This window comes from Oncorhynchus nerka, linkage group LG13, assembly GCF_034236695.1.
Source record: "Oncorhynchus nerka isolate Pitt River linkage group LG13, Oner_Uvic_2.0, whole genome shotgun sequence".
Taxonomy (NCBI): domain Eukaryota; kingdom Metazoa; phylum Chordata; class Actinopteri; order Salmoniformes; family Salmonidae; genus Oncorhynchus; species Oncorhynchus nerka.
The window spans coordinates 32442537-32457659 of NC_088408.1; the positions used below are offsets into that span (position 1 = coordinate 32442537).

The window sequence follows — 15123 nt, forward strand, 5'->3', positions numbered from 1 at the left end:
GGGGCAGCTTTATGTAGGCTTGAACAGTTTGTGGGCACTGTTTTTTTTAACCTTTTATAGTCCAATGAATGTATTGTTTAGTGTTGTGCAGTGTAGTGGTTTTGCTGGCAGGCATCTAAAACATTTTTTTTTAGTTTGCCCTACCAAGATTTACATGCTAAAATAGCCACTGTTGAGTTGTCTAGTGCTATTCAACTGGTAATTTTCCATGGCTGTCTGGTGTTCCTCTTCTCAGGGCGCACAAAGGAGTTATTTGGTGCTGGCTCCTTATCTCTTCGGGCACCAGAGACCTTGCTCAAGGTTGAAATCTTCTTCCAGCTAAATAAGTTTTTAGGAACTCATCAGTCCCCTCTCTTAGACATATAGTCTGTGAGAACGGGTGTACAATGCTTTAAGGAAGTGGAGCCAAGTATCCATTATCTCTCATGTAAGCTTGCCACCCATTTAGGAGAAGCAAGCAGCTCTTTGTGTAAGAAGAAGTATATAATGACTGTGTTCGACTCGAACTTTGAGTGCTGGCACCTTTCCATCCTTCCCTGCTCCTTCAGTAATCAAGGTACAGGCCTAGTCCTACAAGCGAGCTACCTTGCTTTGTTTTGTGGTTGTGTCCAATGTGTGGCTCTCACTAACTCTGTGTTATCAAACAAAATAAACATGTTATTGTTCACATACACACATTTAGCAGATGCTATTGTGGGTGTAGCAAAATGCTTGTTTTCCTAGTTTCAACAGAGCAGTATTATCTAACAATACAGAAACATCTAAAAGTAAAGGAAAATATAAGACATATATGAATATTAGATTGAGCAATGTTGGAGTGGCATTGACTAAAATACAGTAGACTAGAATACAGTGTTTACATGAGATGAGTAAAACAGTATGTAAACATTATCTGAACATTATTAAAGTGACTAGTGTTCCATTATTAAAGTGGTCAGTGATTCCAAGTCTATGTATATGGGGCAGGGTTGCGTAACCTGCTCCATCACTAGCCAATGCCGGTTACTGATGGCTATTTAACAGTCGGATGGCCTTGAGATAGAAGCTATTTTTCAGTCTCTCGGTCCCAGCTTTGATGCACCTGTACTGACCTCGCCTTCTGGATGATAGTGTTTCCCAACTCCAGTTCTCAAGTGTCCCCAACAGCACATGTTTTTGGTGAAGCCCAGGATAAACTCACTTGATTCAACTCATTGAGGGCTTGATGATCAGTTGACCAGTTGAGTCAGGTGTGCTTGTCCGAGGCAACAAGAATGTGTGCTGTTTGGTGGTACTGGAGGACTGGAGTTGGGCTGTTGTGAGTACTGGAGGACGAGTTGGGAGTCACTGCTCTAACATAAGAGGTTTGTCAAATAAATCAGTGATGTGACTGACGGGGAGTAGAAATGATTAATCTGGTCCGAAATATTTCCCCTGAGGGGCAAGAAGTTATGGCAACAAAGAGGAGGAGAGATACCTTCCACTGTTCTGTTCTAGCCACAACATGCTCTTCCACACACACACTCTCACACACATTCCTTGCTGCTGCAGACCTTAGCCTGACTCCCAGTCTGTTTGTGCCATCCTGCCAACTCCTTGTCACTCACGGTGATGCCAACGGTTTGGCTTGACAATGACAGCAATGGAGTTGGCTACAGACACCTAGCCAACTCACATTGCATTATAAACACACACATTAACTGCAATACGCCCCCCCAACCGCCCTCTTGGCCCTCCTCACGGTGGACTACCACCTGGCTATATTCATCACTGTGATGCTGGCCAGGAAACTCGTGTGGACCAGAGTGTCAGAGGTACTACACCTTCTATGTATCTCTATCTCTCTTTATCTATCGCTATGGGTCAGGAGACTCGTTATTACATTTGAAAGGACAAAAAAAGCTATTACATTATTGGCAGTTATTACATTATGGACTACTCAATAATGGAGCTAAGATTGTCCACTCCTTGTTAAGTATGTCCAGTCATCAGTCTTTTACATCTTGTTTAAATGCCTGTAGATTACCTAATGACATATACACAGAGTATACCAAACATTAGGAACACCTTCATAATATTGAGTTGCACCCCCTCCCCCCACACCTTTCGCCCTCAGAACAGCCTCAATTCGTCGGCGTATGGCCTCTACAAGGTGTCTAAAATGTTCCACAGGGATGCTGGCCCATGTTGACTCCAATGCTTTCCACAGTTATGTCGAGTTGGCTTGATACACCCAGGAAACTGTTGAGTGTGAAAAATCAAGAAGCGTTGCAGTTCTTGACACAAACCGGTGCGCCTGGCACCTACTACCATGCCCTGTTCAAAGGTACTTTATTTAAAAATATATATTTAAACTTTATTTAAAACTTCTTCAGGATCGGTGGCTCCCCATGTGATGGTTGAGCTAATGTAGGCTAATGCGATTAGCATGAGGTTGTAAGTAACAAGAACATTTCCCAGGACATAGACATATCTGAAATTCTTGTTAATCTAACTGCACTGTCAAATTTATAGTAGCAATTACAGTGAAAGAATACCATGCTATTGTTTGAGGAGAATGCACAATTTTGAACTTGAAAAGTTATTAAACAAATTAGGCACATTTGGGCAGTCTTGATACAAAATGAACAGAAATGCAATGGTTCATTGGATCAGTCTTAAACGTTGCACATACACTGCTGCCATCTAATGGCCAGAATCTAAATTGCACCTTTACCAGATCTAATGTGTTATATTCTCCAAAATTCCTTTCACATTTCCACAAACTACAAAGTGTTTCCTTTAAAAATGGTACCAAGAATATGCATATCCTTTGCTTCAGGTCCTGAGCTACAGACAGTTAGATTTGGATATGTCTTTCTAGGCAAATATTGAAAAAAAAGTGTCCGATCCTTAAGAGTAAAATTCAGTTAAAACAAATCCTTATATACAATGAATGCCTACCCTGGCCAAACACTCCCCTAACCCGGACGAGGCTAGGCCAATTGTGAGCCACCCTATGAGACTCCTGATCACGGCCGGTTGTGATAAAGCCTGGGATCGAACCAGGGTCTGTAGTGACCCCGCTAGTACTGAGATGCAGTGCCTTAGACCGCTGCGCCACTCGAGAGCATAAAGATGCACTATGCAGAAATCTTTCTGCCATTTCCTGGTTGCTAAAATGTACCATATATACCAAATATATTTTCCATAACCTAAAATATTATACTTTCAGCTGTTTGAAGCTGGTTTACAAAACCAAAAGTATAAGACACAAAAAACTAAACTTAAGCACGGGAAGCAAAGATATAACATTTCTATGTGAATTTAGTTGGGTCGCCCAAAAAGTGACATACACTACATGGCCAAAAGTATGTGGACAACCCTTCAAATTAGTGGATTTTGCTATTTCAGCCACACCCGTTGTTGACAGATGTATAAAATCGAGCACACAGCCATGCACATGGCCTTACTGAGGAGCTCAGTGACTTTCAACGTGGCACTGTCACAGGATGCCACCTTAGCAACAAGTCAGTTTGTGAAATTTCTGCACATCTAGAGCTGCACCAGTCAACTGTACGTGCTGTTATTGTGAAGTGGAAACGTCTAGGAGCAACAACGGCTCAGCTGCGAAGTGGTAAGCCACACAAGCTCACAGAACGGTACCGCCGAGTGCTGAAAGGTGTCACGCTTAAAAATGGTCTCTCCTCGGTTGCAACATTCCCTACAGAGTTCCAAACGGCCTCTGGAAGCAACATCAGCACAAGAACTGTTCGTCCGGAGCGTCATGAAATGGGTTTCCATGGCCGAGCAGCCGCACACAAGCCTAAGATCACCATGGGCTATGCCAAGCGTTGGCTGGAGTGGTGTAAAGCTCACCGCCATTGGATTCTGGAGCAGTGGAAACGCGCTCTCTGGAGTGATGTATCACGCTTCACCATCTGGTAGTCCTACAGACGAATCTGGGTTTGGCGGATGCCAGGAGAATGCTACCTGCCTGAATGCATAGTGCCAACTGTAAAGTTTGGTGGAGGAGAAATAATGGTCTGGGGCTGTTTTTCATGGTTCGGGCTAGGCCACTTAGTCAGTGATGTAAAGTACTTAAGTAAAAATACTTGAAAGGACTACTTAAGTAGTTTTCTGTACTTTCCTTTATTTATATTTGACAACATTTACTTTACTACATTCCTAAAGAAAATTATGTACTTTCTACTTTATACATTTCCCCTGACAGCCAAAAGTACTCGTTACATTTTGAATGCTTAGCAGGACAGGAAAATGGTCTAATTCACACACATCAAGAGAACATTCCTGGTCATCCATACTGCCTCTGATCTGGCAAACTCAAACACATGCTTCGTTTGTAAATGATGTCTGAGTGTTGGAGCGAATCCCTTGCCTATCTGTACATAAAACGAATAAGAACATGGTGCAGTTTGGTTTGCTTAATATAAGGAATTTGAATTGATTTATACTTTTACTTTTGACACTTAAATATATTTTAGCAATTACTGTCACGTTCTGACCTTTATTTCCTTTGTTTTGTCATGATTTAGTATGGTCAGGGCGTGAGTTGGGGTGGGCAGTCTATGTTTGTTTTTCTATGATTTGGGGATTTCTATGTTTCGGCCTAGTATGGTTCTCAATCAGAGGCAGGTGTCATTAGTTGTCTCTGATTGAGAATCATACTTAGGTAGCCTGGGTTTCACTGTGTGTTTGTGGGTGTTTGTTTCCACCACACGGTACTGTTTTGGGTTTCAGTCATTCCACGTTTATTGTTTTTGTATTCAGTTGTTCATGTGTACTATTTCTTATTAAAAGAACCATGGACACTTACCACGCCGCATATTGGTCCTCCGATCCTTTTCGCCTCTCCTCTTCGGAAGAAGAGGAGGAAATCCCATACAATTACATTTACTTTTGATACTTAAGTATATTTAAAAACAAATACTTTTAGACTGACTCGTAGGATTTTACTGGGTGACTTTCAATTTTACTTGAGTCATTTTCTATTAATGTCTCTTTATTTTTGCTCAAGTATGACAATTGGGTACTTTTTTCACTACTGCACTTAGTTCCAGTAAAGGGAAACGCTACAACATACAATGACATTCTAGACGATTCTGCAATTCCAACTTTGTGGCAACAATTTGGGGAAGGCCCTTCCCTGTTTCAGTGTGACAATGCCACAGTGCACGAAGCGAAGTCCATACAGAAATGGTTTGTCAAGGTCTGTGTGGGAGAACTTGACTGGCCCAAAGGTGTTCAACCCCATCGAGCACCTTTGGGATGAATTGGAACACCGACTGCGAGCCAGGTCTAATCGCCCAACATCAGTGCCCGACCTCACTAATAGTCTTGTGGCTAAAGTGAAGAGTGTTCCCGCAGCAATGTTCCAACATCTAGTGGAAGCCTTCCCAGAAGTGTGGAGGCTGTTATAGCAGTGTAGGCTGTTATAGCAGAGTAGGGGGGACCAACTCCATATTAATGTCCATGATTTGGAATGAGATGTTTGACGAGCAGGTGTCCACATACTTTTGGTAATGTAGTGTATTTCAGCTCTAAATATTTTGTCTTGCCCATTCACCCTCTGAATGGCACACACACAATCCATGTCTCAAGGACTAAAAATCCTTCTTTAATCTGTTTCCTCCCATTCATCTACACTGAAGTAGTTTAACAAGTGATGTCAATAAGGGATCATAGCTGTCACCTGGATTCACGGAGTGACTCTATGTCATGGAAAGAGCAGGTGTTTTTAAAGTTTAGTTCCATATGACAAAAGTTTGCCAAAGGAGAGCTAAACTATCACTTCAACCCAGGCTCCAACAAGGAGCTTCACTGCAGTAAAAAAACACTGGCCAGACTCCAGCCTGGCATTGGTTAGACTTCGAACCAGTCCTGCAGGTCTCTAAGTTCTCTGTGTACCATGATCCCTGGTGCTCTCTTAGTAATGATCTCACACACAGTGAATCTGTTCCTTGGCCAGTCAGTGTATAATGACTAATCCCATACACACACAGACAGTTTGGCACACGCTCAAAGAAACACCAATCCCAGGTAGCCATTTCCAATAATACGAAATCACTGACAAAGTGGAGTAATACTGGCAACATAATGTAATATATATTGAAATGGACTGGATTTATGTCTCTTTCATCTGAGTGGAGGACTGCCGTACCTGAGTTGGTAAACACAAACTGTGGTAAGGCAAGAGCACAGAGGCATCCTATGAGATGTGACATGTGTTTGAATTATTTTGTACAAAATGAATCCCATCATTCTCCTTCTTTTGATGTAATCACTGATCTGACATGAGTTTACTGGTGGGTTTACTGTTGTAAGCCATGAAATGTACACCTTGCTTTGACCCTATCCAATTATGTTATACAGTACATACAGTACCAGTCAAAAGTTTGGACACACCTACTGGTTTTCTTTATTTTTTACAATTTTCTACATTGTAAAATAATCCAATCCCAATGTATCGCTGCTTGGATTCAAGTGACACTGACAGAAGATCGACTAGGGGTATTTAATTGCCACTGGTTTAGACCTGCTGACACATTGGCTAAAATGACTGCTGACTACTGTAGTTTTACTGCAACATTTATGGACTATTGAAGTTTAACCTCCCTAATTTTTCTCTTTTCCCAAATTTTACAATTGACTGGTTGGTATCTCTGCTTGGATTCAAACGTCCTGCTACAAACGGTTGAGATATGAAGGAGGGTATTGCACTGATGTGTATTTGTATTTTATTGACAGGCCAGGGGTGATCCATAGATCAGGGCAGGGTGATAAATAATTGCCTACTCGACATCCTGCTCTGCAACGTCATTGAAAACAACCCCCAACTAAGCAAAAAGAAAAATAAGCGATAGGGTAAATATAATGAAATATGTAGGCTTACATTTAACTTATTCTACTGTGGGCTACTGCTTATAGTTGCACGAAAGTGAACATTTTAGATTGCTCCATATTTCCAAATGGTTTATGTTATACAGTATATTATGTAAATAACAAATGTTCCTATTACATAAAACAGAGGCATATATTTGAGGTTGATATATACCGTGCTCGACACTCACAACACAAAGAAGAGATTCTGGAGAAGATGTTGCACAGAGGTCCAACGTGAGAGAACACTTGTGTTTCTGGGAAAGAGACCAGATGACATTAACATCATAGTTTTGTGTACAATGTGATCAGATGTAATACATGATACAGTATAAGTACTACTCTGAAATTCTTCACTGTAACAACAGGGAATACTGGGATGTCTCATGAGGACTTTACAGGGTGTCTCATTACAGGAAGAGGTTTAACTGAAGTGACGAAGGAAGAGAATGATGTTATCCTGGCTTTCTGTTCCATCGTCTGTCGTGCTGGGACTGATATTGAAGTAGCACTGCAGCAGATTCCAGGATATCAATATGAATGCTTAACCAAAGGTAAGCCATTTCACTTGTATTCCACATGATGGCGATAGAGTTGAATACTGGAGTATACTTATTGTTGACACAAGAGACACATTCTCATCGTTTTCCATACCAACATTCACATATGTTACCCTCTTTTCAGAAGAATCTGCTGCTCAGCTGACAATGATATAATCACTCGCCTTGTGAATCAAGATGACTGACACTGGATTATACATCAGTTGCGGTCAGAGCTGTTTATGATGAGGGAGGAGGATTTTTTGTTGTTGTAATGAGCATGGCCTTATTTCTATTACAGCATATTCCATTCATATTCCATTCACCCAGCTCAATGTAACGTCGATAGGATTAGGCTACAACGTTATCCTCAAATTTTCCATATACCCATCATGAGGTTGTTACAACCAAGCCTGAATGAAAGTTTACAACGTAGCTGCACACAGGTCAAGAGAAAATGTTGAGGTGACAGACAGTGACATATTCAATACCGCCGTGCACACTTTTTCCTGCATCTAGCAGTTGTAAACTAGAGTTTTTATTGGACAAATTGAGGTATGTTTATCCCTGTTTCGTTCCATTTGCTTCTGTTTAAGAAGTATTTTTCAACAGAGTCGGCGGAATGAATACACCCCTAATCACGTGTAAACAGTTCACTCACCTTTTCTCTTAATTTGTGGACTTCAATGCATCAGCAGTATGTGACTAGGCAAAATAAAAGTTCAACCCAAACCATATCCTAAGCGCTACACACAGTCTACATGTCACACCCTGATCTAATTCACCTGTCTTTGTGATTGTCTCCACCCCCCTCCAGGTGTCGTCCATCTTCCCCATTATCCCCTGTGTATTTATACCTGTGTTCTCTGTTTATCTGTTGCCAGTTCGTTTTGTTTTGTCAAGCCGACCAGTGGTTTTCCCTCTGTTCCTGTCTCTCGATTGTTCCTGTTTTCTAGTTTTTCCAGTTTTGACCTTTTCTGCCTGCCCTCACCCTCACCCTGAGCCTGCCTGCTGTCCTGTACCTTTGCCCCACCTATCTGGATTACTGACGTCTGCCTGCCTGCACCTTTGCCCCACCTATTTGGATTACTGACCCCTGCTTGCCCTTGACCTGTCTTTTGCCTGCCCCTGTTGGATCAATAAACTGTTGTTATTTCGATGTTGTCTGCATCTGGGTCTTACGTGAAACGTGATACTACATCGTTGTTAGCATATTAGCAAAAGTAACGTCCTAGTCAACATAGCTAATAGAACCAACGCGTTAGTAAACCCCTTACAATCATGCAGTAATGTTAGTGTCATTAAGCAGTATAGCAGTTACACCAGCGGACCCTGGTGGAAATAAATGAATAAAACCAAAAGCTTACCTTGACTTGGAAGAGTTACAGTGTTGTGTTGGATAGCCAGCGAGCTAACATAGCATCCCTCTGTTTGAGCCGGGTGTTTTGAGTAGGCTAATTTGCTAGCTAAGTGAAACTGAAAGTGAAGAAAAAATACACTCTCTCTCTATCTTCTCCTTCATTTTTGAAGAAATGAATTTGTTCAAAACTGTTCAACTATTGTCTTTCTCTCTCTTTGAGTCAACTACTCACCACATGTTAGCTTATGCTTTCAGTACTAGATTCATTCTCTGCTCCTTTGATTGGGTGGACAACATGTCAGTTCATGCTGCAAGAGCTCTGGTAGGTTGGAGCACGTCCTCGGGAAGTTGTCATAATTACTGTGGAAGTCTATTGAAGGGGGTGAGAACCAAGAGCCTCCTAGGTTTTGTATTGAAGTCAATGTACCAAGAGGAGGACGGAAGCTAGCTGTCCTCCGGCTACACCATGGTGCTACCCTGCAGAGTGCTGTTAAGGCTGCTGTCGACCTTCATTGCATAACAGTGTGTTTAAATAAATTATTTGGTGACGTGAATATATTTACTTTCGTTTTCTAAAAAGGATAACTTAAATGTCTGACCATTTAAAAAAAAACGAAATTCAATAGGGAGGATAGTCCTCCCCTTCCTTCTCTGAGGAGCCTCCACTGTATACATATAGTTTACACTACAGCTTGGACTGCAGTTGAACACATACTAAACACTATCCTGACAATGACATATTTCATCGAGCACCACATCGACTGAAGCTATATTATATCAACTGAAATGAAGGAATTTTATATGTATATGATATGTATATTTTGTGACATTGAGACATTAGGGGGGGGGGGGACTGATGGGCATAAATACGCTACAATAATTGCATTGACAATCAAATAGCTAGTATAAGCTATTTGAAAGCAACCTGTTTACACATGCACATGGAGGTGCCATCAGACACCTGTGAATCATTACATAAATTAGGTAAAAAAATGAGAAATGTTGACATATCAGTTATATTCTTGCAGGGCTCAACCCTCACAACAGGATTTCTCTTAATACAAGGCAATAGCATTGTAAGGTCAATGACTAAATTAAGCAGATTTTTTTTGTCACCATGGGAGTTGCTGTGTATACAGCAATATACAATATATATACAGCAACATAAAACAATCTGTTTTGTCAGAAGCAGTTTGGACTTATCCTATTTTATAGAAGTCTGCTGGGTTAGTATAATGTAAATCCACGTGATATACTCACCCTTTTAGTTTCACTTTCTTATTATAAGAATTCAGTGAGTTTAGAGAATATTTCAAGAGTGAAAGTAAATGCTTCGACAGACACGGTGCAGAAGCAGGTTCGTTATTTCATTGAATCTCTTTTCATGAATGCAATGTTCAAATTGTTATTGCTTTGTCTATCTTGATGGGCTCATTGACATTGACAGCATTTAGAAGTTCAGTATGCACCTTGATGTTCTGCGGTAGTGCACACTGTATCGGACAAACTGTCATTTGAGCGTCTTGCTTGTGTGCTCACGCATCTGCTTTTGTATTACATTGAAGATCAGATGATCTTTGTGAGGCTCTGCAGCGTCAATTAAAATTGAAAATGAGCAACAAGGTAAAGAATAGGACATAAACAATCTATCATTAATAATAACCAGATAAATGTTAACTTTGAATAATGTTTCGAACCAGCACTTAAAGTAGACCTATGTATTTCTCTTTCCAAGGTAAACTGTCTGCCACCTGCAGATGTGACACCTTCACAATCTTACCTTATTAATGCAATGAGGAAATCCAGAAATATTTTTAAAATAAATGTCAGATTTGACTTTTCGTAGCAGGTTAGGAGAATTAACGTAGAATGTTAGGAATATTGGGTTAATGTTAGGGTTAGATAAAATGACAAAAAATGACAAAAGCTGGATCCCTTCTAGCCGTGCTGCAGGCCCGTGCATTGTTTCACACAATATGATTGCAAAGTCAGCTGCAGCAAAAAAAAGAAAGATTGAAAAATTACATAAATTAACGCATTTCTTTAGTTAAAAGAAAGGTGCCGCTGATAATACTGCCATCATCGTCGAGGCAGAGGGCACGATGGAGACGAGCCCAGACACCGGGTAATTCCACTGTAAAAAAAATATACGAAATTCAAAGCGTTCTTATATCGCTCAGATATAGAACAGACACTTCTAAACATACCTACTTTTAACTTAATTTTTGACTGATAAGTTTCTATGGGATAATAGCAGTAAGTTCAAATTCAATATTTCCTCAAATAATTGTTTATGTTTTGGTGACGCATTTCTTTAGTTAAAAGACAGGTGCTGTTGATAAATCTGTCATTGTCATCGAGACAGAGGACATGTATGTGTAGCCCTTGTATCTGATGCTGTCTGGTCAAAAAATATTATGGCATGTCATACTCTTTTTGACCAGACAGCATCAGATACATGGGCTAAATATAGTAAGAATGAGGGGCGCTGTTTCACTCACTTGGATGCTTTCTTCTGTGATAGTCACTTGCGAATTGAAGGAATGATTTTGGATGAACGGGTAACCTGCATTTCTTTAGGTAAAAGTAAAGTAAATTATGACATTCTATATTTAGCTGATATGTGAGCGAATACAACATACCTAATTAGGATAATGTTGTAGGTTACACTGGCAAGTATGAGAATACTTGTCAGGGCATATTATTTAATTATAAAACTGATTATTCCACATGGAGATGTGGGAAGCTAAAAGCCATCTAGCTTGCAGTGTTAATCACTTGCTAGCAAGGGAAGACAAGAAAAAAGTCTCTTCTTTTTCTTTCACCACAAATTGTTAAGGGTTGTGTCAATCGAATCTGGTATCAGGATAAATATGACATTGAGTCACCGATTGTATACTATGTACTTTTTATTAGCTAAGCAATAAGTGGTAAATGCAATTTTCGTATATACGGGTTCGCTGTAACACCACGCAGGGTAGAACAGAGAACTAGCCAACACACTAACGGTATCTTCTTTAATACTCTGACAGAAGTAGTTCCTGCTTCCGAGCCGGCCTGTCAGAGTAGAGACTGGGCGTTGATTGTTGGCGCACGAGCTGGTCCCAGCCCCTAGGCGCTTCAGCGTTCAGTCATGGTAGTTGTGTAGAATATCTATGCGCTCATACACTCGATACAGTTATCACACACCTGGCTCCTGTTATCTAACAAAAGACCGTTTGTTCCTTACACTACGTTCTGTATGTGTCCCCCGCAACTCATTGCACCCTCCCTGTTTTTATGTTATTCTGTATTTTTCCATGATGAGAAAGGCCCATGGCCCTGAAACTGTTAACAATGTCTCAAGTCAGCTATGTTGCATAACACATACACCCACACAAGCCAACAGCAAATAATATTCAATCACATATGATATGGTAACGGGCTATAGTGCATAACATAGAACCTCACAAAATGAGAAGAATACAAGAAAACCCAATAATCCACCCAAAAAGGTATTTTGTTTAGAAGTAATAACTAGTGATTACAGGCTATTGTAAAATGATAGAACCTGCAGTAGCCAACTAGCTAGCCATGTGATTTTTTTCTTTGTGACCAAAACATAACGTCCTATTTTTAGCTGATATGGAAATGAATACACTTGCAGCATATCAAACTGTGATGTTTTATGTTACACTGGCTAAATCTGATTAAGACGTGGGAAGCCAAAAAGGCTAACTAGCTTGCTATGTTTTTAGCCAGGCTGCCAGCTAGTTACTAGCAAAGGAAGGTGACTCTTCCTTATTTTCATAAAATTAAAAGAAAAATACAACATTTTGCTATCACCCCCATGTGAATGGGACCAGTGAGCATATCATGTTTTTATTTATTTCACTAGGCAAGTCAGTTATAAACATGTTTTTTTATTTTCAATGACAGCCTAGGAACAGTGGGTTAACTGCCTTGTTCAGGGGGAGAACAACAGATTTTGACCTTGTCAGCTTAGGGATTTGAACTTGCAACCTTTCGGTTATTAGTCCAACGCTCTAACCACTAGGCTACGCTGCTGCCCCATGTCTGCAAAAGGTGTCCACTACTCCAAGGATCCCACTCCACCCACATGCACATGCACATAGATCAACAGAGTGGAGCTTGTAGTAGCCTTAACCCGAACCCTTTTCCTAACCTTAACCTCATTCTCCTACCTGCTACATTAATTATCCTAACCTGCCACGTTAGTTCTCCTAACCTGCAACGTTAATGATCTTAACCTGCAGTGCTGTCAAACCATCAATATCACCACACCAGCCATCTTGTTATGTATAAAAGGCATACAAGACTGGGGTACTGCTCCCTTATACTTTGCTCCAACAAGTAAGTACTGTTATAAATGTAACATTAATATAATATGTTGCACAATAAATAGGTGTCATAGGGCCTTTTGAAACAGTCATCTACTGTCAAGCAGGGTGTTCCCTTCAAGGTAATCAATATCCATGAAACTATGTTAAAAGTGGTTATCATGGAATAAGCTGAGGGTTCATCCACTGAAGTGAATACTTGTGTGTTGATCAGAGTGAGCAGGGCTTAAAGATCTGACAATCCTCTCTAGTTTACCTCAGACATTTCCTGTATCTCTATAGGGTCGACGATGGACAAATTCTTCACTGTTGTGACTGGGAATACTCTGGGGTCTCATGAGAAATTAATGAACCGTCTCGCTGCCAAAAAACACTTAACTGTAGTGACATCACTAGAGGAGAGTGATGTCATCCTGGCTTTCTGTTCCATTGTCTCTCGTGCTGGGACTGATATTGAAGCAGCACTGAAGCAGATTCCAGGTAATCAATATCCACGAAGAACATTGTCAAAACGTTAATGATTAATTAATCAGGTATGTTTACGTGATTATTGTTACTGTTATCCCCTCTCTCTTGACAGCTGGTAAACCTGTCATCCTGGTAGTGCTGCATCACACCTTCGAACCAGACTACACTGTACCTGACAGTAGCAGACTAGTGACTAGAGGTGATGTAATACTCACAGTGGACTGTCTCTTCTATGAGAACCAGGGACTACTGGAGTGTCCTCGCAATGAAGAAGCAATTGAAAAGATTCTAAAGAGTCTTGACAAAGGTCCTGAGGTAAAGCATCAATGTATCAACTTACCTTCTAAAATAAGGGTTCAATAATATTAAAGTAAAAATCAATACCTTCATTGTGGAGGATGGAAAATCTGTGTGGGAGGGGTTCAGACTTTTGGGACTCTTCCATAGGTTCCATTATGCAGACCAAGCTAAATGAAGAAGGAAAACAAATAGGAGTTGACGATGTAATGTGAAAACATGTCCTTTTTGTGTTTGTTTGTTTTTTACAGAACAAAGATCAGTCGGCCAGACTGGTATGCCAATACTTGGTAAATTACACATTTCTAAATAACATATTATACTGTATTGACCCATTTTCATATAACTAACTTTGAGAAATGTGTTCTGTATGTTAATGATTCCTAAAAATGTTTGTACTGAAAGTAAAACTAATATACAGATGTAAGCCTAGATAAGTAGTGCAGATATAAAACTCAATTTATTTGGCATCTTTCTAATACATGATTTTCTTATCTTTCTCCAGAGGAAGATTCTCTGGATCGGCGGTGTTATTGGTGTAGCCTGGGGCATATACACTTCTTATAGAAGGATTAAAGAAAAATGCTTTCACTTTTTGCAATAAAACGGTTCCAATTTATTCATGAATCTAAGGTAATTACACAGCTGTAAGCGGAGTGCCAGTTGTATTTCACATCAGATATCAATTTTCCAATGTGATATCCTTGAAAAAGAATAAAGGAAGATAGAGGACCAGCGAATTGCTTTCTGTCATCTTTCCCACCAACACAGACACAAATGCTAAAATAAAATAAAATGGTATCTAATAAAATAAAATGTTATTTGTCACATGCACCGAACACAACAGGTGTAGACCTTACAGTGAAATGCTTACTTACAAAGCCCTTAACCAACAACGCAGTTAAAAAAAGAAAAAGGTGTTAAGTTAAAAAATAGATTCAGTTGAAGTCGGAAGTTTACATACACTTAGGTTGGAGTCATTAAAACTCGTTTTTCAACCACTCAACAAATTTCTTGTTAACAAACGATAGTTTTGGCAAGTCAGTTAGGACATCTACTTTGTCAGTGACAACAATTTATTATTTCTATGTTTATTTATTTATTTCACTTAAAATTCACTGTATCACAATTCCAGTGGGTGAGAAGTTTACATACACTAAGCTGACTGTGCCTTTAAACAGATTGGAAAATCCAGAAAACGATTTCATGGCTTTAGAAGCTTCTGATAGGCTAACTGACATCATTTGAGTCAATTGGAGGT

At 40.0% G+C, this 15123-nt stretch overlaps 1 protein-coding gene across 2 annotated transcripts; it reads left to right on the plus strand.

Annotated features, from left to right (window-relative positions):
• The first annotated feature begins 10008 nt into the window (after positions 1 to 10008).
• LOC115139383 (uncharacterized) lies at positions 10009 to 14602 on the plus strand. Of its 2 annotated transcripts, XM_029676692.2 has the most exons (6): positions 10354 to 10380; positions 13014 to 13110; positions 13380 to 13577; positions 13678 to 13880; positions 14114 to 14152; positions 14368 to 14602. In XM_029676692.2, exons 1-6 carry the CDS (start codon positions 10369 to 10371, stop codon positions 14464 to 14466), a joined length of 648 nt encoding a protein of 215 aa, XP_029532552.1. In that variant the 5' UTR covers positions 10354 to 10368; the 3' UTR covers positions 14467 to 14602. The 2 variants fall into 2 exon arrangements, with proteins under 2 accessions (XP_029532554.1, XP_029532552.1); XM_029676694.2 differs by lacking the exons at positions 10354 to 10380; positions 13014 to 13110 and adding an exon at positions 10009 to 10114.
• The last annotated feature ends 521 nt before the right edge of the window (positions 14603 to 15123 follow it).